The 26,954-nt window shown below is 39.4% G+C and overlaps 1 protein-coding gene across 4 annotated transcripts; it reads right to left on the bottom strand.

The window, feature by feature from the left end:
* Positions 1 to 8,700: 8,700 nt before the first annotated feature.
* Positions 8,701 to 15,147, bottom strand: LOC148010640 (uncharacterized). 4 transcript variants are annotated; one of them, XR_015689452.1, is made up of 11 exons: positions 14,079 to 15,147; positions 13,450 to 13,939; positions 13,198 to 13,354; positions 13,023 to 13,113; positions 12,873 to 12,944; positions 12,689 to 12,756; positions 12,374 to 12,597; positions 12,198 to 12,267; positions 12,014 to 12,086; positions 10,654 to 10,833; positions 8,701 to 10,499 (listed from the first exon to the last, which is right to left on the bottom strand). XR_015689452.1 is itself a non-coding variant. In XM_087671233.1 (10 exons), the coding sequence occupies exons 1-9, from the start codon at positions 14,871 to 14,873 to the stop codon at positions 12,059 to 12,061; spliced, it is 2,013 nt and encodes a 670-aa protein (XP_087527359.1). In that variant the 5' UTR covers positions 14,874 to 15,143; the 3' UTR covers positions 8,701 to 10,499; positions 12,014 to 12,058. The 4 variants fall into 4 exon arrangements, 2 of the variants coding, with proteins under 2 accessions (XP_087527359.1, XP_087527358.1); XR_015689451.1 differs by having other exon boundaries at positions 12,374 to 12,615; positions 14,079 to 15,141; XM_087671233.1 differs by lacking the exon at positions 10,654 to 10,833 and having other exon boundaries at positions 12,374 to 12,615; positions 14,079 to 15,143.
* Positions 15,148 to 26,954: the final 11,807 nt, after the last annotated feature.

The raw sequence follows: 26,954 nt of genomic DNA, 5'->3' as shown, positions 1-26,954 counted from the left end.
GGCAATTGTCACATGTAGATTGTTATGGCAACATCAAAATGTTGAAGTTTGCAGAAAATGGATATAAAGAATGCTTTCTTTCACGATGATTTGTAAGAAGATGTGTACATGGAGAAGCAGGCCAATAGATTATGAGGATTTGGAGCATCCTACATATGTGCATAGGTTAAAGAAAATGCTCCTACATATGTAGGATTTGGAGCATCCTATATATGTGCTGAAATGAGCACCTAGATCATGGTCTAATAAAAAATTGCAATATCTTATCAACATTACCTTTTATATTCATGATGCAAATCACTCACTTTATGTGAGGAAGGCTGATGCATGTATGGTCATCATAGTCATCTATGTAGATTAGATTACTTGAGTATCACAATAGAGACACCCAACTAAAGTGATGGGGGAGTGTTACAATATACACATGGAAAAGAATTCAACATGAAGATGTCACAATTTTGTGGATTGTTCTACAAAAGGGAACGCATACCTTGCATATGCAATCACTTGTACTATGTATATCTCCCTGTGTTTGGGATAGATGGATATGTAAATGTGCTTATATACCAACCCATGATTATAGAATAAGTTCTCATATTTGAATGCAAAATAATATTTCCCTCAATACCAATCATGTAGCCACCCTTAATAGTACATAATGTGTTAGTTTGTAAGAATCAATTTGATTTTTTATTATGAAAGGGAATTATCATCCCTATCTTGCTTTCAATGGACTCTAAGTCAACATTTTAGAGTATGCAAATATTGCATACTATGGACATAGATCAACATTTTTAAGGAACTAAAGCATATTATTTTGGATTTTTTCCACAAATGAGTAATCTTATAAAGCAAATAGTATGGACAAAGATGCAATGTCTACCTCAAAAATGAGAGAGAGAGAGAGAGAGAGAGAGAGAGAGAGAGAGAGAGAGAGAGAGAGAGAGAGAGAGAGAGAGAGAGAGAGAGAGAGAGAGAGAGAGAGGAGAGTTCTATGAGAGGGATAGATAATGGGAGGCGTGGAAAAGAAATAGGTATAATTTTGAGAGGGTGAGTGGATGTAAGTGAGAGAAGGGGGGAGAGGGAGAGAGAGAAAGCAATATGAGGAGAAGGTGATGGTGGTGGTGGTGGTGGGTAGTGGTAGCAAAGGATGGAACAAGTCAAATACATGGAATAAGAATAGATAATTGCCAAAAAAATCATGCTCCAAAGCTTGATCCAAAAGCTTGCTATTGTCATAGTTTTCTGCCATATGCTTCACGATATGGATCCAAGGTCAATGGAGGTACTTAAATCACAAGTTATTGATCTATTCCGCTCTTTTATCATTGCTGCTAGACTTCCCTACATTATCCAATGTTTGATTAACAACAAAGTAGGGATAATTTCCCATAATATTTGGTATAATGACAATTGTTACAAGACTCATATACGTCTCAAATGAGAGCAAGTGGTGGTGGGATGCAGAGTCGTTGGGGGAGAGAGAGAGAGAGAGAGAGAGAGAGAGAGAGAGAGAGAGAGAGAGAGAGAGAGAGAGAGAGAGAGAGAGAGAGAGAGAGAGAGAGAGAGAGAGAGAGAGAGAGAGAGAGAGAGAGCAAAGCCTACTTGTTTAGAGAGGATTTTGGTCCACTTAATCAAGTGATTAAATATTCTAACTAGAGATCCCTTATTTTTTTCCTTCAAGAGATGTGGAGATGTTACCCCTCCTCCCAAATCATCTACTTTGTAGTAGGGGCTCACATTACAAAGAGCATTGATATCAAGGTAGCTATGAGACCTAGATTATTTGGAATAATAACTTTACTTTTTCATTAGTTTAAAACCTTGGCATTTTAATCATTGATTGACATATATAAAATGTCTTTATTTGAAGGTAGAGAAGGGTCTAAACCATGATGATAAGGACATTAACGTGATATCCCAAGTATGCAAGTATGAGTAAAGTGGAAAGGTAGATTTGGGTGTAAACCTTTAAGGTAGAGGTGAGTCTGAACCTTGATGTCAAGGATATGAACATGATATGGAGTATCAAGCTCATTCATATTATTCAGTCATACAAGATGCAATGGAGTAGAGAAAGGTAATATTTTAGAGGAATTATATTAATGAACGTATAAAAATCTTGTTCCACATAGCAAACTCAAAATAAGTAATGCAACACTTAAAGAGATTAGCAATGAGGGAACAACACTTAAAGAGACAAATCAATGAGGGAATCATGGCACAAATCTAATGTAGCAATTAAATATCCTTAATATATTATGGAAATGCAATATTTGTACTTAAACCTCCCTTCTATTTTTCAATTCCATATCCAATAAAGGCATCATCATACACCATAAGCTATAAAATCATAGTACAATTAGTTACACCAACACTCTTCTAAAGTTCTCATAAGCTTCATGTGGATACCAAACCATTAGCAAATAATTATACTATAGATACCAAATTCACAATACAATCAATTTTACCAAAACATTTCTAGAAGAAATGAAACAACCCCCCGAAATATTAAGATAATTTCCTCTATCTCAATAAGATCTATTTGCAAATACACATGGACAATCATATATCAATCACTAAGAAAATACAACACTCTTACACATTGCATTGGTCTTGGGCTAGCACAACTTGAGGGGCATCGATGTGATCTCAAGGGTCCCCCCTTGCATTGTTTTGCCATAGGGTCAATACAAAAAGAGGGGGAGGGGATCCTCAACAATTTTAGGAACCCCTCGTGTTGTGTTGACCCAAGGCCAACACAACACAAGAGATGGACCAAGGATAGTGCTTGGAAAGACTTTACCATGTTGTGTTGGTCACCATGGATACTTTCTTAAATCATTTGTAATTTGATCTGCTAGTGTCCATCTTACATGTTCTTTGACACCTAATAAAAGACATAAGGAAGGTACCCATGATACAAAGAAATAGGAAAAGATACAAAGAAATAAGAAAGGTACCAAAGAGGAATGACACAACGCAAGGAGGACCTTGGGCCAAAACAATGTAAGAAGGGGGCCTCTAGGCTACCAAGGGCCCCTCTTGTGTTGTGCTAGCCTAAGGTCCCCTCACATTGTTCTAGCCTAGGGCTAGCATAAAGAGGGGGGACCACACAATACTAGGAGGCAAACTTGAGATTTTCAAGTCACCCCTCCTCGTGTTGTGCAAGTACAAAACCCACACAACATGTGCATGGACCCACACAACACAAGAGGGATCCTCAAGATTTTTGAGCACCCTCCTTCTTGTGTCATGTGGGTCTAGGGCTATCACAATGCAAAAAGGAGTCCAACATCATATTTGGAAAGGCCTTATCGCATTGTGCCAATCGCCACCACCCAACGCCTTCATAGATTGGTCTAGTGTTCATTTTGACTATGTTATAACATCCCATGAGGCTTTTGGGCCATTCACGATATACAAATTAATTAATAATACCAAAGTCGACATTTTGCATGCAAAAATTAGGCAAAACTAATGGTGTTTTTGCATCCATGATTTCCCAAAACTTGCATTTGGGGTTGAAAAGTGCTCAAAATGGATAGGAGGAGACTAAAATATGAAGAGATGGAAAAGCTACTTGGGAGAACCAGCACAACACGAGTGGTAGAGGGCCCCCTCGCATTGTGCCAATCCTCCCAAGTTGACATTTTGGGTGGAGAATTGGGTAAAAATGATGGTGTCATTGTGTTTGGAATGGCCCAAAATCTCATCTGGAATTGAGAAATGCTCAAAACGGATATCGAAAGGCCAAGATATGAAAAAATGGAAAAGACACCCCTAAGGACCTACGCAATGTGAAGGGGGGGGCCTTACATCATGCAAATCCTCTTGGATCGACATTTCGAGTGGAGAATTGAGCAAAAGTAATGGTGCCACTGCATTCTGATTTTGAACGGCCCAAAACCCTCATCTAGGGTCTAAAATGCTCAAAACAAACACTCAAAAGGCAAGATATGAAGAAATGAACAAGGCACCTAGGAGGATTGGCACAATACAAGGTGGGGGCTAAACAAGGATTTTGGGTCATTCCTGATGCAATGGTGCCATCATTTTTGCCCAATTCTCCATCTAAAATGTTCCTCATGGGATGCCAAAAATGCTCAAAATGAACTTTAAGAGACCAATTTATGAGGAAGTGGGGCGGTGATTACCGGCACAATGGATAGGGCCTTTCAAACACATTGATGGACTCCCCCTTGCATTGTGCTACACAATGTGAGAGGACCTTGAATCATCTATATCTAAATTATTAACAAAAGAGGAGAGATGCCAAGACATACCATTACCATTGAAATAGAATACAAATCAAAACAAGACATTGAATAAAAAGTAGGAATGAGAATAGAAAGTCACATGCAAAATTTTGGGACAAGAGACACTTTATTAAATACTCGAGAGTTTCAGGAAAAAGATAGGTATACTAGAATGGAGGGAGATTATTTTGGTGTAATAACCAAGATTTTCAAGAAAATGATAGGAAGAATACGAGGGTGTACAAGATTTACAAAAAATGTCCCTATCTACTCATAAATTGTACATGACCCTCTTTTTTTCTATGCCTCAACAAATTTGTCCCCAAAAATACTTTAAAACTTTTATGTTGGGAATTTTTCAAAATGAGAAGATATTTAAAAAATTTTAAAAATCTACTTTTGCTGTAACAATAGCTCTCCTTATTGGTTGAGAGTCTTTTTCTCTCTAAAACCGGAAGGCCCAAATGTGAGTCCAAATCTCCCCTAATGAGACCTCCTACAACTGTCCATACTCCTTTGTTATGAGATGGAGCTCAATTATTGTTACTTAAAGACTTCCATTCAAGTCTATTAAAATCTTACAAATCCCCTCACTTTGTCTCCATTACTATTCCCACTCCATACTACCTCTTGGGTTATAGACCTTCAACCTATTAGGGAGAAGGGCACCCCTTATGATTCTCTCCTCCATCTTGCATAGATAGCCTTCGATAGAGGCTCAATAACAGTGGCAAACAATAGAGGGCCACAAAGGGAAGCCCTAGCACACCGACCTTTGCAAGGTGAAACCTTTATAGAGAAATTCATTAATAGTAGAAACCTTAGCAAAGGCGTTATTATATAGCAAACTCACCATCTTGCAAAACACTTTCCCAAATCCCATTGCCTAAAGTTCATCAAAAACTTCTAAGAGATGTGATCATACATCTTATCAAATCCATATTAATGAGAGTATGTTACCAACCCATGCTTAGGGCATAATCACAACCATATTGTATGGCAACCCAACTTCTCTAAACTAGTTTAGAAGCTTGCATAAATCCAATAGTGGACCAAATTGTTTGAAAAAACTCTCTTCACAAGCCATTGGGAGATGGAGACTTCTTTCAATTGCTTCCAACTCCATCTTAGAGAATGGCCTCTCCAAGAGTAATCACTTCTCAATCAAGCCCTATGAATGTACAAAGCTAAGGAGCTTTTCAGTTCTAATTCTTACATCATTGTCCTTTGACATTGTACCCAAAATGTAATGTCAAAGGGAAATGATCACTTCAAATGCAATTTTGCAAGTTGGTGCTTGGATCCACAAAGATCTAATGAAGTCTTGCCGCAAATTATTTCACAACATCATAATAGCAAGGCTCCTACAAGAAAGCAACATCTAGCTGAAAAAGGGGAGGGTCCTCCCTAGAATTAGTGCAACATAGCTTATCATGAGAAGTAATTTCATGTCTAAAATTTTATCAAAAACTCTTGTATCCAAATCCATATTAGTTATTCTGAGATAAACCAATATGGTATCTAAACTTGTTCCATGTTGGGACCATATTTTGATTTGGATCTTGTGGAGCATTGACCAAATTGTTCTCTCACAATTGATGTGCCATTAACTTGTCCTAGTTTATAGCATCACTCCCAAGGGGGATTTGTAGAACTTAGAATGGCTTGGTTATTTCCCTCTGTAGGAGGTTCTTTTTCCTTGGGTTCACGTATAACCTTCTCTTCTTAGCTTGTATTTGCATGGCCAAAGCCTTTATATGTGTTGATTTTTTAAAATTTCTCATTTGTTAAATATTTTTTACTAGTTCCAAGAAGTGTGTTGAAATTTTATTTATGAGTCACATTAATTGTGATCCCAAAAGATACATCTTATGTAACATCTTGCTAAGTCCAAGGTTATGGCATGATGAGCTCCAAGAAAACTCTATTTATTAAAGCACATTTCCCCTACCCCAATGTCTCGAATGAGAGACTGTAGAAATCCATGTGCTCTCTCTCTCTCTCTCTCTCTCTCTCTCTCTCTCTCTCTCTCTCTCTCTCTCTCTCTCTCTCTCTCTCTCTCTCTCTCTCTCTCTCTCTCTCTCTCTCTCTCTCTCTCTCTCTCTCTCTCTCTCTCTCTCTCTCTCTCTCTCTCTCGTGTATATGTATGTATTTGTGTAGGTATCTATGTGTTTGCAAATGTGTTCCATTACTAATCATGATTTTCTTTCTAAAAAGTAATGCAAAGAGAATATTTATATCAACCCATAAAGGTGGGGGATGCTACATAGTTGTAGGCTACACCCTAAAGATATAGTAGTGGTGATATTATGTGCATGCAATTTAACAATACCATTAAAAGGGAATACAATCCATTCATGCTTTCATGAAACATAGAGCTTTTGTATTCGTAATATATCTAGCATTTCCTCTAGCAAATTCTATTTTTCTTAATGCTTCATCTAGTTATAGCATTCCTTGTTTAGGAATGGATTCAACATACTTGACTCATATTGCCACACCTAGAACTTAACCCTAGTGGAACAACAATTTGTGCACATAAGGGATTGTTTCATTTAATCAACACAAGAGATTGCTAGTGTGCCTGCTTTGAATACCACAAGCTAATGTAGGTTCTTTATTGTTCAAATGTTTTCCTCTAAATATATTAGAGCCACTTTTTCCAAACATTACAAGCAACAAACAATCCAAAAGAGGTGAACAATCTTGTGAAAACTCAAAGAAGAAAATAAACACTATAGTTTACAAATAAGAGCATATGATAGCCAATAGAGAACACTAGCATCATGAGCAACTTCTTCCTCATGATTGTGGAGTGTATACATTGTGGGTTACTTCTTGTGATACGAGCATTGGATTATCTCATAAGCAAAAGGGCATCCAAACACCTCACACATAAGCTTGAGGATCATTCATTGTAGAGGAACTTCAATGCAGCACAATTGCAGTATCTTCACTAGAGCTAACTCGAGAAGATGCAAATGCACAAGCATGGCATAAGTATACTGGCCTTCACTATCAAGATTCGAGAGGATCTATACTAGTCGTATGAGACTTGTCCTCAAAAGCACCAACTAGATACATAAGGATGAAGGATCGAGTAGATTCTTTTCCACTAAGGTGGGACTTCTTATATGGTTTCCTAGTTCACCCAGCCAAAGGAAGGATTGGGGGATGTAGTTTTTCAGAGGGGGCAACAATTCCCCTCTCCAAAAACTTTTTTTTGGTTGGTTGGTTGGTTGGTTTTGGGGGGGGGGGGGGGGGGGGGGGGGGCGCCAGGGGGGAGCAAGGGCACTTCATATTTGGCTACTCCTAGATGCAATTGTCATCCTTTGCAAGAACTAGGTATTAGTGGGTGACTATTTGGTACTCTAAATTTTATTTTAATCAATGGCATGATTGTTTCTTTAGACATTGCACAATAGCCAGTCATTGCACAAAGTTGACCATCCAATTATTTGCTTGGAGCTTTAAGCAACTCTTTTAAGAGCTATATTGCATACGGTAAACTATTTTTATGGAGTTAACTTTTCATCCCATGCTTTAGTCTTATCACTATCCTAGAAGCACAACTACCCCAAGATATCCATTACTTATTATTTTTTGCTACTTTGTTCATTTTTTGCTCCACATTTTTTGAGCAAGAGGAATTACCATTATGTATGCAATGCTCTAGGGATTTCTCAAACATAATCCTACAAGGGTTATACCACTCTAATTGGGCTAGAGACTTTGATACCCTGCACTCCTATGATAGTTACATGCTCTTCCTAGGCTGAACTCTAGTGGTCTAGCCAAAAACACAACGTTCTTCAACTCAGGCTGAATACCAAGCCTTATATAATGGTACCCATCGACTTGAGAAGCTTAACTGCCCTTTCCTCATGAGATTTCAATAGTACTTTACAGTAATAGCCAAAGTGCCATAGCACTTACATTGACAACCCAATAATTCACCAGAAGACAAAGCATATTGGGGTCCACTAACATTGTTTCAGAAACCAACTCGACATAGGCACCATTCGTAAAGGCACTAGTATTAGGTCCACACTAGTCATTACTTACAGTGTGTCCATACCTAATATATTGGAAAGCCCATGATCAAACTGGTCATACTAGATGGCACACATTTTGAGACAAAAATAGTATCCACATCATGTTGATGCACAAAGATAGATAGAAATTGAAACAAATAAGGTAAGACGCAGGGAGGACAGCCATCAGTTTGCTGCCTTGTTCCGTCTCCGAAGCACCCTCTCTTCAATGGACAACACAAAAGCAATCCCTTTAAGAGATACTTGGGTGCAACGTAGTCACTCACAATAAGAATCAAGCATTGCTCATTTTCTGAAGAGGAATCATTTCCAGTTTAAGTGAATGACCTCACAACATATGCCTTGTGGAGTGGGACAAACCAACTCTTGTAGATGACAAAGCTATAAGTTCTAGAAAATCAACTTCTGTTTTTTTGTTGTACAGCTTGATAGACTTGCGCAGCATTGATTGATTGTTTTCAGTAAAATTACAAGTTCGTTTCAAGCATGCATTACAGCATATTTGGCAAAGTATGTACTTCAAAAGAGCACCTCAAAGGAAAAAGCATGACAAGAAGAAAGCACAACAGTATATGATCCAAGCAATCTGTCATGCTGGTCCCCCGTCACATAACTACACTCATGGCCTCCTGCAGCAATTGAGGTTTACCCCACTTACACTTGACCTTCAGGTAGAGCATCCACTAACAATATAACCATAGTAGTGTCAACTGCCATGTGCATGCCAATCATGCAATCTGGGTGGAAATGAGAACCAAGACCATATGATGGGGTGCCTGCTACTGCTCTCTGGAGTAGCAATATGACCTGCGCACAGTCAGGGTTAATAATTTGAATCTTGTGGACAGCAGCCACTAATCTACAGACACCTGTCTGAATGGCTGCTGATAAATAGAAGTTCAGCACCTTGTTGGTCCAAATGTGACCTCAAGCCAACGACATATCTGTTGCTTGTGAACCTGCTTTATCTGTAGACATTCTCATCATCACTTCCTTTTCTTAACTCAATTAAAGTGCCTTCCTAAAAGGGGGGAAAATCAGGATCTATTATGTACTAGCTTTTTCTTAAAAATAAAATGACAAGATTGCAATCTATTATCCACTAAATATCATACTTGTAGATCTAGTCAGTTGCTCAACATAAGCCTGCAAAATCAAGACATAAGCATGCCACATGAAAAACGGTGAGCATTTATAAGAAAAAATGAACCTTGATCAAAAGGGAAGTAAGTTGTACTACTGAAAGGGCGCCTATATAACCATCAATTTTGCCATAACTCTGGTTTCCATTCACCCACATAGTTGATTTGGAAACTACAACTGCATAAGCAAGTAAATAACACTGATCCTTGAGAGAAGTCATACTTCAAGTAATTTAAAAAGGACAACAGCCTACTCATGGTATGATGTACAACAATGAACTGAATAACTAATCAATCTCGGCAAGACTGCACTGCATCTGCTTTAAAACTTATAATAAGAGGTAATATCACTTACAAAATCACCAGTCTTTGAAGTTTTGACAGTATACAGCAAGTAAAAAGAACAACAGATTCAGGATGGCACTGTAGCCAAAATTTGATTGGATGTAAGAATTACAACGTCATGATGGCAACTACAAGCAAATTTCCATGTATTCTCCCATTCAGGAAAAAGTGACTCCATAAATTTGCTTACAGAGTTGAAAGGCTTTACAGCACAATACTAGTTGCCAAGATCAGCTCCCCAAGAGAAAAGCACATATATATAGGTAAGGAAATCTGGTCGTGAAAAGTCATAGAAGCCACACTGATATGAGCTTGCACCGGAATGATATAGCTAAACCATAGCTAGGGGTAAGGACAAAATTGCATAGCAAAGCTCAGTGGAATGCAGCTAGAATACTCAAGGCCCACACATGGCCTTCATGTCTATAACCCACACACGGGTTTAACAAAAGCCCATTGTATTACTTGCTGATTCTACATCAGCTACACTTTCTCCTCATTGCAATGCATTGTGGAACCCAATTTCTGTGCATATCCTATCTCCCACTTTTCTGCGCTACAGGATGGACTGGAAAAGAATAACAAGGTCCATTTTTTGAGTATGGCTTTCAAATCAAAAATGTCATAACACTTGCATCACCTGTTATTTATGTTTCCATTCCCACACATAAGGGACCACAATGGTCAAAAGGGGCCACCTGCAATATACAATCTACTATTGTTAAAAACCAGCCTGTTACATTGTAAAAAAGTATTTCATTACATTAGAGCCAGTAATATTGAATCTGCTGTAGTCTCAGAAAACTTTGCAAAACGTAAATCAAGTGTATCAAATTCACGTCCAGAACAAACCTTGATAAACAGAATGGTCTCCGCGCACATATTATGTTTAAGCCCTTCAAAGGCAGGAAGGGCATCATGATGCAAGTGTATGACAAAATAAGACAATAGAATCTCAAGCTCAGGTTTAAATTGGAGTTTGGAAAATGCCACAGCCCACTGGTGGAAGCAAAACAGAGGTACAGTACCAGGCTGAAAACGAAGGGAAAGATTCATTAGAAACTTCTTGCACAAGTATCTCAGTCCCCCTCTTCAGATACCTTCACATTCTACATTAAAGCAAAGGCAATACCTGATAGAGACAATATACTTAGAATCCGAACAGGCAAGAGCAATAAATCACTATGCCTACAGAAGGCACTTACTGGAACCTTTTTTGCTGTGGTTCTGTCACCTTGTCATGAACAGCTAAAAAGGTGTATTCTAAGTCCATGCAACTGTATTTGAGAGAGCAGACGTTTGGACTTTTGCAAAGTGAAAACTTGCAACCAAAGGTTTGTTCTAAGGCTACCAGAGTGGAACTGAGAGAGTAGATGTTTGGACTTTGCAATGGAGACCACTTTTACGAAATTCTAATCATTGTAAGCAACATTCCAGCAGTCATTGAAAGTACTGCAGAATATGACAGTATTGAAGTCTACTGACTCTCAATTTTTCAAAAATACATTCTAATCATAGACTTTAATAGTAAGCAAGAGCTGAGACATAAAGACTGCAAATTTTCCTTACAGCACCTTGCCCTTCAAAATACCATATGTTTTTGCAACACTGCAGACTCATGCCCTGGGAAGTTGCTTCATCCAGACATTTTAATAGAAGTCATCTACTTACATGTGCACTTCAAAAATACAAACACAGCCTGCGCCCCCCCCTAAAAAAACCAACAAAAAAAGGTTCGCTTATACCTCTCAGAACTTTCCCTCTCTGTATACCTCATATGCATGAAAATAAACATTTTCCTTCCTGTGCTGACATATTTCTGCTCCCTTGCTTATTAATCCTTCCATATCTACAAAATCTATATTGCCTGGTTACTGACCAAGAAGTCATCAATAAATAATCTTCTTATCCTCTACAAGTAAACAGACCTGTATGCAATACACCGCAAAGGACTTGCAATATTTAATGCATTATCATATTATTCAGAGATCAGTGAGAGCAGCACAAGAACCACCCTTCTAATTCTTCTGAATCTTAGCACTTCTAGCAGTCAGCAACCCTAAGTACAATCCATTTCCAATCAGCTATAATGTAGATACTGCTCAGAATCCTGCAATTTAATGCTGGAATGCAATAAGATATATACTCAATACTCACCTGCTAAAAAGTGCTAGTAAAAACCAGTTTGACATGCTAGAGCACCAAGCCATACCTGAGTGCCAATCCTGCATGTTTGTGCGTCTTCATAAATTAGTTCTCAATACTTGTTTTCTTGTCCAGTTTTGCTGCAGCAAGGATTCAAACAGGAAATGTAGACAATTTTCCACCAATGAGATAAAGTCCAGGATCAATCATGGTTTCAAATAGACACGAAGCCAAAATAGTTCTGATAGAACCTTTCTGATCCGTCATTTAGATTTCTGTGGGTTGATTGCTGCTCAACCCGTTGGGAAAACTCTTCTTTCACTGCCAATATTGATAACTTTCTTGATTTAGAAATAACTTTCTTGATTTAGAAATTGTGATCTCCGCAGAATTTTGCAGCAAACAACCAGATAGCCTCAACACCCACCTTTATCAGAATAATTTGTATCTAAATGTACAGAACTCATAGGTATCTTGTAGTCTCCATGATCTGCTTCGCTATCATGGTTGAGTCTGCGACTGCGACTCGACTCCACGATCCCTTCCACTTTGCACACCTCAGTTTGCAAAGGTTCAGTGTTTGGAGGAACCTTTTGCCCAGAAATATGCAGAAGCTGGTGCTCAAGTTTCTTTTCAGTTTGACTGATTGGACTTAAACCATTCGCATCACTGTATTCATCGGCACTGTCAGGCCTTAGAGACAGCATCAACCTCTCTTCACCGGTATGCTGTAGAACACTACCTGGAAAGTTTTTGATTTGCTGGTAAGATCCACTCTGCCCATCCATCTCGTTTCCGTAGTCTATCACCCTGTATTTCACAAAACTGCGCATCTTAAATTCTTTTCTCTGCTTTGCATAAACTAGACATCTGGCAGATTTCCAAACAATTATCCAGGTATATGAAACTCAAAGAAGACTAATCACCTGGACTTCTATCACTGTTGAATTGTGAAGGGCCTCCAGAATAAATGTAGGATTGTGTGAGAGATTTCGAACCTGGGCACAAGCGCAGTACTTTAGCGCCCTTCCAATCTAAAATAAAAACAAAAATGATGCCCATCTGAAGAATCTCACTCGATTGAAGTTGGCAATTACAGATATTGGAACAAACCCCTCATTATCCATATTTGATCGAAGATAGATGTCCCTGCACAAGTTCTCGACACTAGGACCAAAACAACCAGAGTTTTTAACCAGTGATCCATTGACACCAAGCATTTTACAAAGCTGAAAGCACTTGTGCCCACACCTAAAATAATACTCAATCTGTTTAATGAGCATAGTCTGTAAAGCCATTGGATCTGGCCCCGGAATAGGCACTGCTTGTACTCCTGCAGGTCCAAAATAGGCTGGACTGAACATGGCATCTGGAGTTGGAGCAGCCATGTAATACATACCTGGTGCATCTACACAAACACCAAATGGAGACATGAGGAATTTGTGTTCACTCTCATCCAATCAACTCAAACCATCTCATCTGCTACAAAATGGATAGTATTACTCTGAAACCCAGTAAAATGTATGAAATTGGAATTGGGACTGATAAATGGAGGCCGAGGAAGATTCCTGGGGCCAACTCGCTGATGCTGCAATGGCAAACTACCGTCCCTGCCATTAGCATAGCCTCTGCCCTGGGAATACCATCCATGATTCCCTCTCCCTTGGTCTCGCAAAAAGTTACGCCTATTCGCAGAATTGCTTGAAAACTGTATGGCTCCATCCCCTCTAGGATGAGCTCCACGACTATTATCAGCATTTACCAGAGGAGCTTTCATTCTGCTCTCGGTAGGTTTAACTGACTGATGCAACTGCTCAGCGTTTGCACTGAAATTGGTAGTTCCTACAGGAGTTGAAATTGTGCTCTCATAAGATGACGAGACCGGCACACCATTGCCCACAGTGCTGTGCCTGGCCGACTGCTTCTGTCTTGTTACTGGTCCAGCATTCCCACTGGCATCTCCGTCTGGTCCTGAAGTCTTGGACATGGAACCCTGTGTATTTGTGCAATATAATACATGCACAATGGTACCTTCATTAAAACTACAGCAACCACCACATTCGCAATGCATAAAAGGGCACAAGTTCATCAAAAATCTCTCTTCCAAACTACATTGGACAAGCAGTCCTTACCTGATTCAGAGAAGTGTCATTCCCCTGTGATGACTTTGGACTTGCTCTCTGTACAACTGCTGATTTAATGGAGTCAGATGGCTTTGTGCCCCGTGCATCAGACAGAGCAGGCCATGACATTGCGCCCATCACAGGCCCTGGGTCTGGGCTGTTTCCAATGCTGGGGGACGGTTTCTTCCATGCAGGCCTTGTGATCTTGGCAGCATTCTCATCTGTAGCATCCTTCGAGGCAGCGCTAGAAGCAGCTGAACTATCCTGATCGCCAATAGCCAAGGCACTGAATTCTGACTGATCCTGCGAAGAGATCGACGGGTTGGACTCGTAAGGGTGAGATTCATGTGACTGAGTTTTCTCAATCGGAAGGGGAGAACGCAGAGTAGAGGGGGAGGAGGGGGCAACCGGTGGTGCTGCCGCTGCCGGTGGTGGCCAGTTCAATGATTGAGGAGGAGAGCCTTGCTCGGAAACAAGGGGGGCAATGGCAGGCGACGGCCGGGAGGCAGCAGAATCTGAATTTGCGCTCGGAGCAGGTTCTGCAGCATCTGAGGAAAGAAGCTGGTCTTTACAGGGGAGGGGATGATTTAAAACCTGTTGTGTTGATGGTGGCACGGGCGCCAGCTTCCTGCTAGGGGCCTCAGCGGCAGAGTGAGGCTTGGACTCAGCATCGCCACCGCCGCCACCGCTGCCGCGCACCACCTGAGACCATGCATTCTTCATCCGGGGGAGGGACTTGGGGGGATCCAAAGCAGTATCATTAATGCCGGTCCGGGGCGAAAGCTGAGGGGGTGCAGATGCCATGGCGCCTGCCGCTGAGCAGACAGCAGGGCCTCTCTCTCTCTCTCTCTCTCTCTCTCTCTCTCTCTCTCTCTCTCTCTCTCTCTGTGTCTCTCTGTGTGTATTCTCCCTTGCGTTCTGCCGCACAGGAGGAATCACACGATAGCCAGGGAAGGGGGCGGAGCTATGCCGGCGTGAAGAAGAAGCCGATGTGGGCTGGGCCTAGAAGAAGAAGAAGAAAGAGGATGATGAGATGATGATGATGATGATGATGGCAATGCTTTGATCTCATGACGAATCCTTCTATCATTGGGATTTTGTGATTAACACGCGTTTCTACCTAAAGGAAAGGGTTGCCACCACTACACAGACCTCGCAGCCCCGATGTTGCATCGGTTCACAATAAGTTTCAGACATTTTCTTATGTAAGCAAAGGGGGCTCTTGTCGCTTGTTTTTCCTCATAGTGTTTAACATCATGAGCTTTTGCTCAACTAGGTATAGCTAGTGCCAAGGGCTTGACAATCGGAGGTTTCCTTACCCCTAACCACGCCTAGTTACGTATGTGCAATTGGGGGCAAGAGGCTACAATTACAAGGTCCTCCCACCACGCCTAGCTAGGTGTGCAATCCTTCCCTTACAAAAGCTTAGGATGCAGTCGTGATTCACAATCCAAGAATTATAGTGGGAATTTGTCTCAAAGTTCTTATGGTGTTTTGTTATGCCCGATCCAAGACCCCAAGAGGACTATTTGTGTCCCACAAGTCTAACCTAACTCCATAGATATGCCTATGTGGCCATGGGCACTTTGACTCCATAGACATCCACTCCTAGTGGCATTCACATCAAGACCCTAACTAATACCAAAGAATCAAGGTGTTACAAGTGGATAAGTGTCAAACTCATGTGGAATAAGGAGTTGAACTCTAGGAAAAGAAGCACATAACCACTTCAGACTAGTTGAATTCACAAAATACAAAGTAAAAAGTTTGCATATAAGAGGCTGAATATCCCATTAGTGAGTTGGCCAGATGAAATTTTCATGTCAATGGTGCCGCTCATCACCAAGCAAGCCAACTGTACTAGGATACAACAATCATGGCATATGCAATTTTCTTGCCATGGACACCTTTTGAAGTTCCAACATACAACACACCAATAAGATGACCTTGTACTAGGAAGTTGTCTAGATGAATGTGATTCCAACCTAGCATCTCTTTTTGTGTCGTTTCATACCATTTATGCACTCATACTCGTAGTAGGACCTCATTCTTATGGGATTGAGGACAAGGTGTGACACATCTATAAGGTGAGGGGGCCAATCTAGTGGCACACAACTTCCCCTTCAACCTATGGCCCCCTCACACAAGAATTTCTACCTTTCTCATCACCATGTCCATGATTGTTCTTAAGGGAGCAAAGGGAAAACAAATCATAGAAAAAGGAATTTTCAAAACTTTTTCTAAAATAAACTTTTAAAAAATGCCCTATACAATGTGGTGCATAAGGGCCCTCGATAGTGTGAGAGAAGATCTAGTGATGTGGCACATAGTGGCTATTTGTAGTATGAGAAAAAGCCTAGTGACGCAAAACCAATGGTTGATTAAGGACCACTCCTTCTCCTCCATGTTGGGTGTTTGGCACAATGTTGTGCATGTCCCTTACATATTCTCTTCCATCCCCTACTTCGAGAAGACACAATCGAGACCAAAATTGATCATGTGCATTCTAAATTCTTTGAGAAGACTCAAATTGTGTGTCTTCAGTATTGCTTTCCTATCTAGAAACAAAAGTGGCTCTCACATGTGAGGACCTAACAACAAGCTCTCAACCCAGAAAAGAGATAGAAGAGTCCACAAATTCAAACCTATTTGTAAAGGATGCAATCTTGAAGCTCAAATTGAGACATGTTTTCCATCTCTCAATCAAAAGAGGAGGTCAAAGATAGGCTCATCTCCTTCTTTAACTCCTCATCGCCATGTGATCTCACCAAGCTACACATAAGGCTTACTTGGGGTGCACAACTGCTCCCTTGGATGATGCTATGTGATTCGACTTGTCAATGTTACCTTGAAGGCTAGCTTTGTGCTATGATGTGAACATATGCACACATTTTTATGCTTATTACTTAATTGTCAACGTTTTCACCTCATTCAATTAAGGGAAACATCAATAAGGATGTCTTTACAACCTCTAGGCAAAAGATGATTGCTCTTGATTTATCTAGACTCTTTATCACCCTAAATGTAAGATTCGAGTGCCTACAACAAAAGGCACCCCACCAACTCTTCCAAGAATGCCATTTGTGAAAGTGATCTTCCTTGTTTGACATAATTCAACAACCTGAAACTTGAAATAGGACAATGATGCCAGTTGGTCTATGACTTGCAATCAAAAGTCCCAATCTAAAAGGCACTTGCCTCTTCAATGGTCAATTTTGTCAAGGGGGCATTGCATTTATGCTTGGCATGCTCATCAATCCATGCTAGGGCAAATGAGCTCATACCAAATTGCCTTCCACACTCATGCATAGACATGCCTTATTCGTTTGCTACAATTGCTTTTGCCATGTCTTGCTCAGTCCATCAAAGCATGTGTCTCTTTATTTGCATTTAAGAGGAGGGAACGACTGTCTAGCTGGCTGTATGGAGCAAGAGGCTCCTCCTGAAAGATCACCCGATGTATCTCAACTATATGCTTAAGCTGCCTATGTATATTTTCCTCATGGAAAACTACATCATGGCTACATATAACTCTATGGGCCTGCGGATCCCATAGGCAATAGCCCATCTCACCTACATTCCCATAATTAAGAAAGATGCATTTTGCGAACTTAAGCTTATTATGCTTACCCTTCAAAACATGGCACAATGCCTCACAATCAAAGATGTGTAAGTGAGCATATGATGAAGGTTTCCCAGTCCATACCTCCTCTCCAACCTAACAATCAATAGCAGTGCAAGGGGACCTGTTAATTAAGTGTACGGTGGTAGTAATTGCCTTAGTCCAAAAGTGATACGATAAGCCTGCTTGGCTAAGCATACTGCAAACTCTCTCTTGAATCATCCTATTCATGTGTTCAGCAATATCATTCTGGGGAGGGATGTAAGGGATAGCCAACTGACACTTAATGCCTCGCTCATCACAAAATTTCTCAAAAGCTTTCGAGGCATCCTTACCTCTGTCTAACCTTAGGCATTTTAGCCTATACTCAAATTGGTTCTCAACAAGAGAAAGCCAACATTGAAAGGTAGACAAAGCATCTGCTTTTTGCTTAATATGGTAAGCCTAGACCTTATGTGAGTAATCGTTAATGAAGGTAACAAAGTACTTCGGACCACCTATTAGCGATCGATAGGGCATGGGACCACATACATCCGAATGAACAAGAGAAAAAAACTCACCCATGTGTTTCATGCCAAACTTCTTATGCATACTATGTGTGCCAACCGTATAAACAAGGATCACAATACTCAAAACCCTTACCGTCTAGGGGTGGAATATATTGCAAACTAGTAAGCATTTTCATTTCCTTCAAAGACATGTGCTCAAGATGACAATGCCAAAGAGATACATGTGGAATTGTAACCATAGCCAAAACATGGTCAACTGACCCATATACAAGCAAGGGATAGAGAGTACTAGACTTAGCACTATGTGCACTAACAAGATTCCCACGGGTAATCTTCCATGAGGCATCACCAAAAGAGACAAAATAACCTGCATTATCCAAGGTTCCGTAGCAGAGATAAGGCTCTTCATGAGAGCTAGTACATGATGTATATCATGAAGAGTGAACATGCTACTTGAACCAAACTGCAACTGGACATCACCAATATCAACTATCTCCAATGCTAGATCATTACTTAAATGAACAAATCCAATCACATTGCAATAGGAGTGAAAGCACTCTCTATAAGGGGTCACATGAAAGGAAGCCCTTGAATCTATCAACCAACACTGAGTATATCCTAACAAAGCATCAATAGTAGTTGTGAGGCATCCAAGGAAGATGTTGCCAATATGAGACCATCATACACATCAGGTTGCACCACACTAATCTCCTCAATCTTGATGTTAGATTTGCTAGGCACAATGTTGCAATACACTTGCTCTTTATCCTTTTCCTTGCGCTTGTCTTCATGCATTTGATGGCATTGTGGCCAAATATGACCTACTTTCCCACAATAAAGACAAGTAAGACCAGACTTATGGCCACAGAACTTACTGCGAGACTATCCACGTGTCCTAGACTAAGACCTTTGAGAGTCTCCATCATGGGCCTTGCTGTCCTATCAACCCCTCATCGTCAATGCATATGACGTATGTGAATCGTCCTCATTCCTTTTGTTCGCCTCTTCTATCAAGAGGACACTCTCAACATCCTGTACTTTCAGCCCATCCTTTGAGGTGTTAGCACATAGAGCCATATGGAAAGTTTCCCGTCACTCAGGTAGTGTATCAAGCATAAATAAAGGATGCAAAGTATCCTTGAACCCAATCTCCTATGAAGCTAGATGGCTAATGATGGAGTGAAACTCATTAAAACGTGCAGACATGGAAGTTCCTTCCTTCATGTGAAGGTCCATCAACTGTTTTAGCCAATACATTTGAGAAGCAAGACTCTGCTTGTCATCATAAAGATTCTTAATCTATGTCCAAAATTGATATGTAGTCTGATTGTCGATCACAACATTGTAGTGAATCTACTTAGAGAGTGATAAAATGATTATGGACTTGCATAGCTCATCCAGTTCAGCCCAATCCTTGGCATTAATGTTTTCGGGTGTGGCACCCTCATTTTTCAGTGGTCTAACCTGCAATATTTGGGTCTTCCAATAGTTGTAGTTGGTCCCATCCAGTCTTTCAATATTGAACATAGCACTCTCATGAGAACCACTAGCCATAATGAGACCAAGTAAGTGCATAGAAGGGCAAAACAAGCTACTGTAATTTCTTGCAAATCAACCCCAAACCACTGCCAAATTAAGTTATAAACAAGAGATACTACCAAGGTAACAAGATGTCCACAAATTACAATCAAGAAATTGTCAAGTACAAGTAATTGCACTCATAAAGAATGCATAGATAAAAAATGACATACTGCTATAATAAATTGCAACAATAGGACAACAATCCACTGTGAGCAATCAAGATGAAATAGCCAAGAACAACTAGCTCTAAAGACTCTCACAACTGCAGTGTGCTAGTAACCATACATGCAATAGGCATAGACATCATGCATAGGGTAGGACTCGAGCGTAAATGAAGAGAACTACCAGACGCATAACCCATTGGGCAAAGCTCAATACATAACCTAGAAGTATATAAATACTACTAACAACACCCTGATAGATATAAGTGTCACGTCCAAGTCAAGAGATCAAATCAGCCCATGATAGGGTAACTGCATCCAATACATATCAAGAGAGCATGTATACGCCACAATAGGTCTCACTATCTCATGGTAATACACTCAAGCTCACCTACAAATATCAAGTGCTCTATGTACCCATTCAAGTGACAAGTAGTAGCTCCCACTAGAACAAAAGTAGAGTGCCAAATGAGCAATGCAAACTCAAGACATTAGGTACATGGCATTTGAGCATCCAAGATACATGAGGCATAAGCCAAGAGCATAAAACCTAACATTTCTTCGAGCCCATAAGGTCAATGATGGAGGTATCCAAAGCATAAGACTAGAGTGCCAAAGCGTCCAATATAGCTCAAAATGGAGCCTCAAATATCACCATAAACATGTCCAAGCCCATACATCAATGCCAAGTATACAGATAAGCATATGTCGTACCCGAGAAGCATGTAAGCTTTCAATGCATAAGGATTTCAAGTTAAATACTTGTTGTCCACTGTGCATACATCAAAGAATCTTGCTTCAAGCTGAGCAAAGAAAGCTCAAGTCTATCCAAGAAGCATCCAAAGACATGGACCAAGCATCTCAACATCAATGCATAGGTGTATGAGCATCAGTGAAGCTCAAACAATGAAGTAATGGATGTTCCTATTTGTACTACATCAAATGGTCTTGACTGTACAAACAATGACCGAGGTATACGCTTGCAAAGGATGCTCCAATAGGGCCCAAAAAATGCTATGAGTTGGAAAACTAATACAAATCACATTATTGTTGATGTGGATGCTAGCGTCTTAAACCCAGGCAATGGCAAACAAAGTGTCTTTAACCCCTAGAGTAAGCCTCAATGAGTAGGAACAACTAGGGCAGAAGTGAAAGCAAGTTTCATACCTCAAGAAGAAGAGGGCTGAACTGCCACCTGGAACCTTCATGCTAAAGCTTTGTCTTAGGCTGAAGTAAATTGAAGGGAAGAGTTCCTCAATCTCAGCTCTGATACTAGTAGAAGGGAGTGATCCGTGAGTGGAAGCCCACATGTGGAAGCAAGAGCTATGGTGTAAAGAGCAAGAGAGCAAGAGACACAAGATGTGGAAACTCCAACAATCACAATGTGTGACTGTATTCAAATGTCACTAAAAGAATAAAGAATGAAGCGATATTGGGGTGCTCGCCACCTATAGCGTATAGGTGTGGGGGTATTGCCAATGTAACTAATACATGGGTGGCTATGCATAGGCACCTTTACCCCCGCAGTCGACATCTATGTTGAGGCATAGGACATCTAGATTAGATCAGGTAAATGGCTCGATCAATCAATACTCCCTATCTATGTGTGGGATGTGAGAGAGTCTCTTGTGTGGACTAGGGTTGTATTGTATTGAAGTCTCTTGAGTCTCCCTTGTAAAGAAATCTATGAGCGGCCTCTATGAAGGGCCTCAATATCCTAGAGCAGTTATACACCTAAGGAGCATGTGACGAAGTTGTCATATCTCTAGGAGGAAGAGGCCAAGACATTGCTAATCTGTGAAATCCATGACTCTGGATAGTGATCCAAATGCGTCTCTAAATAAACAGTGGAAATGGCCACGAATCTCATAATAAGCTTGGCAACAAAAAACATAATGCTCCTCTATTCTAGCTCTAACTAGCATATCTAGCATATGTGCTCCTTTGGTGGGATGGATCTATATCTACCAGTCTCAATATCTAACTAATGTGAGGAGGTGTGCAATTGACCAATAATACATCTAATCCCATGTGAAAGGTGGGTGTCCATGTATCTTGGGTGAACAATAAATCCAACATCTGTAATATAAAGAAAAAATTTGTGTGATAAAAGGCCATCTTTGTCCCCAAATTCTACACTAGCATCAACCATGTTTGCCTAATATCCAACTAGGTAAGATCCATCCTAATGATCCTACAAATCTTTGACCTGCTCAACTTAAGAGATGGTGAATCAAGGGAGTACTGGAAGGGGGAAACCTGTCCATGCTAGAGCCATGTAACTCAAACTAGGCCAACATCTATGCATACCAACATGAAGTATCACCCTCTTTAGCAAGTTGCTTTGGAGGACTCAAGAGCCAACCGTGCCTATCTGTGTCTAGGTAAGTTCCATAGGCTATGTATGTATGTGATTGATTGAGCAAGGGCCTCCACCATAACTGGTGTATTTGCTAGCCCAACTTTGATGATCTCATGTGGAACTAGGGCCTTACATATGATCATCCTAGATATCATGGACACCAAAGGCCTCTCCAATGACCTCCATTTGTCATAAGTACACCATGATCTATTGCCATGGTCAAGATTGGGCCCCCATATCTATGTGACTGGTGTATCAAAGATCCACAACTTGGTGTGAGGTTTTTGGAACTATACCTATGAGCACATCCTCTCCAAACCACCTAGTGTTGTGTATCCACGAGTCATCTCTTGCCTCTCCAAACCACCTAGTGTTGTGTATCCATGAGTCATCTGTTTCCTCTCGCATAGAAAAGGTGTAGTCAATCTTACATGTATTTATGGTTTCCTATGCCAGCATAAATTTGCCTTGAATATCAAAGATGGAAATATTTGCATTGCTACTTATTTGTCATGAAGTGCCATATTCTCTTTTATTGGTCCACCAACTTGATGCGCAAATCGGATGCTGTATGCGCGCATAGTGAATGTCGGAAGGTCCCTAAGAACAAAGAACTCTACAAACCTTCATAAAAGTAAAAGGGAATTTGCACGACATAAGACAAAAAGACCAATTGGGTGCAATCTCCCCCCATACCTTGTGTGAGCGCTTCACAAGGTATGTATTTATAGATTTATTAATCTTTAAGCTAAAAAATAGCCCACTTTACAAATAGCATACTTTTGCTTTTGTGTTTGCTTTTGCCCAAATATAGAGTAAGGCATTTAGGCGTCCAAACGGGCTGTGCCCAAATACAAATGTCAAATAATGAAATATTTAACCAAGTGCTTATGCGCATACAAGATAATAAATATTTTGTCAAGCGCTTTAAATAAGCGCGCTTAAATAAATATTGGTGCCACGTCTTTAATGATAAGGCGCGCGCCCATAAAAAATAATCATTCTTCTAGGCATTTGGATTCACATCATCACCCGGTGCTACCCAACGCCATCGTCGCCTGCTCTACACATCAACTGAAGCATTCACAATTGTTAGAAAATAATTAGATAAAACCCAACAAAAGTGAATACCTAGTAGTATTTAGCTACAAAATAATTAAATAGGTTGGAACTCTGTCCTAACCTTAAAATAATTAAATAGGCTGGAACTCTGTCCTAACCTTAATTTAATTCAAGTGTGTACTCTAAACTCATAAACGTCTATTAATTTAACATGTATTTTATGAAATTACCCACGTGCACATTCAATTAATTTGATGCCCGAAAAGGACATGCGTCTCCGTCAACTTCTCGCACAAGGAATCCACCTTGTGTACGAGCCCTGGCAAATAAATATAATCATGGAATCCACTATGGAATATGCCTCATGGCATCATATCCTCGGGGTGGGATAGCAATTGTCCTCAATTGCTATTAGCTCAATGTGGAGCGAGCAGTGAGGGGTAAGCACTTAGGTCGTGGGAGTGCATCCATTGGGCCTCTTCAACAGGATGATGTTTAAACTTAACTAAATATCTAGAATACCTATGACCAGTTCTAGTGGTCATAAAGTCACTATCTATAATAGCTTCAAGCTCAAGGATTTCAGTTTCTTCTTCTAACAAAGGAGGATTTTCATAGACAGGGTGGACAGGTAATTGGACTCTAAAAGGTCGTAGCAAACTGATATGAAAAGTATTATGGATCTTCTAATGTTTGGGTAGTTCTAATTTAAATGCATTGTCATTGATCTTGTGAATTATTTTGAAAGGTCCATAAAACCTAGTGCTAATTTAACAATAGGGTGTTTCTCAACACTTTGCAATCTTCTCATTTTAATGTGTAACCATACATAATTATTGATATTGAAACTCATGGCTTTTCTTTCTTATTAGCTTGTTTAGTGTATGATTGGTGGGCATTTGCAATCATGTCTTTAACTTGAGCAAAAATAGTAGCATGCGTATTGGCAATATCATCAGTAACTTTAACTTTGTTCGACAATGATGTGACAGGTGTAGGAAATCTATGTCCATAAATGATTTCAAAATGTGCTTTATGCGTAGCTGTGTGTGATGTATTATTCTATGGAAATTGAAGTAGATGTAAATGTGTATTCTATGTTTGTGGTTTTGAAATTGTGTATGCATGCAAAGTTCCAGAATTGTACTATTAGTAGCTTCTATTTGCCCATTGGTTTCAAGATGGAATGCAGATGAGAAATTAGTCTTAGTACCCAAATTAGCAAACAAAGTAGTCCAAAAATTATTAAAAAATCTAGAATCACGATTAGAAACAATAACTTTTGGTAAACCATGATTAGTGAAAACAGTCTTAAAAAACAATTGTGTAGCTTGAGATGCAATTAATGTTTTCTTGCATGGTAGAAAATATGCTTGTTTACTAAATTGATCTACTATAGTCCAAATCATATCATGATTAGTTTGTGTATTAGGCAAACCAATTATAAAATCCATTGAAATATGTTTCCATGGACGGTTAGGATTTGGTAAAGGCATTAACAAACCATATTACTTACCATGATGTCATTTGACTCTTTGGAAAATTAAACACTCAGAAATAAATTAGAAACATCAGATTCCATTTGCAGCCAATAAAAATCTTCAATCAATGTCGTTAAAGTGGAAATAATATCTCTATGTCCTTGATATGGAGGACAATGAATTTCGTACAACACAAATAATCTAAATTGAATAGTGACACACAATCTTTTCTCATAGAACATAAATCCATCAGAATATGACAAAGAGTCAATTGGAATCCAGTTATTAGCAATTAATTTGTTCCAATTAGCTTGAAAACTAGGGACATGGTCATATGTATTCTTCATAGGAGTAAGGGAATCAAAGGATAGAGCAAAAATATTATGGATACTTGGTCTTTTACTCAATGCATCAGTAACAACATTTTCTCTTCTTGATCAATATTGGATAAGTGGATGAAAATTTTAAATGAAAGCAGCCCATTTAATATGACGATCAGAAATTTGTGGCTAACTAAGGAGATATTTGATACTTTGCTGGTCAGTTTTAATCATAAATTTGGATCCCATTAGATAGTGTTTTCATTGACGTAAGGCTTGAGCTACATCTAACAATTCTTTATCATAGGTGGAATACTTCAACTCAGAAGATTTAAGTTTGCAACCAGAATAGGCTATGGGATGTGAATCTTGCATGAGGACAGCTCCTATTCCTGATCCACTAGCATCAGTGACTACTAGAAAGAATGGTCGATTAAAATCAGGTAATTGCAAGACATGTGCATGTATTAAAGCATGTTTCAACAAATTAAGAGACTTTTGCTGGTTATCAGACCAATGATACACAACACCTTTCTTTAACAATTTCGTCAAATGCAATGCAAGTAATGAAAAATTTCTCACAAATTTTCTATAAAAGTTGGCAAGGCCTAAGAAAGAACGTAAGTCATGCACATTTTTAGGGATTGGCCAATTCAAAATTGCGTCTATCGTTTTAGAATCAATGCAAATACTATTAGAAGAAACAATGTGACCTAAGTATTCAATTTGGGTTTGGAAAAATTCACTCATCTTAGGGTTAGCATACAATTGATTCTCTTTCAACAATTTGAAAACCAAAGATAGATGTTTACAATGCTCATTCTCATTCTTATTGAAAACCAATATATCATCAAAGAAAACAATCACACAATTCTGATACTTCAAAAATATATGATTCATCATACGATCGAATGTAGTTGGTGCATTGGTCAAACCGAAAGGTATAACAATAAATTCATAATGACCAAATTGAGTTCTAAATGCAAATCTTAAAAATGTCATGTGCATCCAAGCGTACTTGATGATATCTAGATTTGAGATCTATCTTGCTAAAAACAGTGGCCCCTTGCAGTTTATCCATGAGGTCGTCTACCCTAGGGATGGAATATCTATTCTTAACAATGATTTTGTTTAGGGCATGATAGTCAATGCACATCCTATAGGTATTATTTTTCTTCTTATGTAATAGGACATGTGCACTAAAAGAAGAACTATTGGCCCTAATGAGTCCTCAATTCAATAGTTTCTCAAATTGTGCTTGGATTTCTTTCTATTCAATCTAATCGTGTCTATAAGGTGCTTTACATGGTGCTTGAGAACCTGGGATTAAATCTATTTTATGGTCTTTAAGACATGTAGGTGGTAAATAAGTAGCAAAATAATATTTAAATTGTGAAAGAAATTGTGCATGCCTAAGATGCATCTGATTTTCCTTAGCTTCAATTTTATTCACCCATATAAAATATGATTTGCTACCTTTTCTCAATGCACATTTAGCATGTGTATGACTAAGCAGTGGAAATTATCAAAGGTGTGAATCCATGTAATGTGATTTGGTTTCCGTTAAAATGAATTTTCATGGAATGTGTGGAATAATCTATGTTAGGATTATATTTGTGATGCCAAGGCATTCCTAAAATAATATCACTAGCTTTTGCAAAGGTACAACCAAGAAACTTCTTCGCTTAACATAATCACCGATTTTTATCTCTAAATCGTGCGCTTCTTGTGCACCATTGTATCTAGTGCCTAAGAATGTGGCCTTTATGCAAAAAAGAGTTGGAATA

This window comes from Lygodium microphyllum, chromosome 29 (assembly GCF_053477565.2).
Source record: "Lygodium microphyllum isolate KBCC chromosome 29, Lygodium_microphyllum_v1.1.10, whole genome shotgun sequence".
NCBI classification, from domain to species: domain Eukaryota; kingdom Viridiplantae; phylum Streptophyta; class Polypodiopsida; order Schizaeales; family Lygodiaceae; genus Lygodium; species Lygodium microphyllum.
Note: the sequence above shows the minus strand (reverse complement) of the source record. Positions and strands in the feature narration are given on the sequence as shown.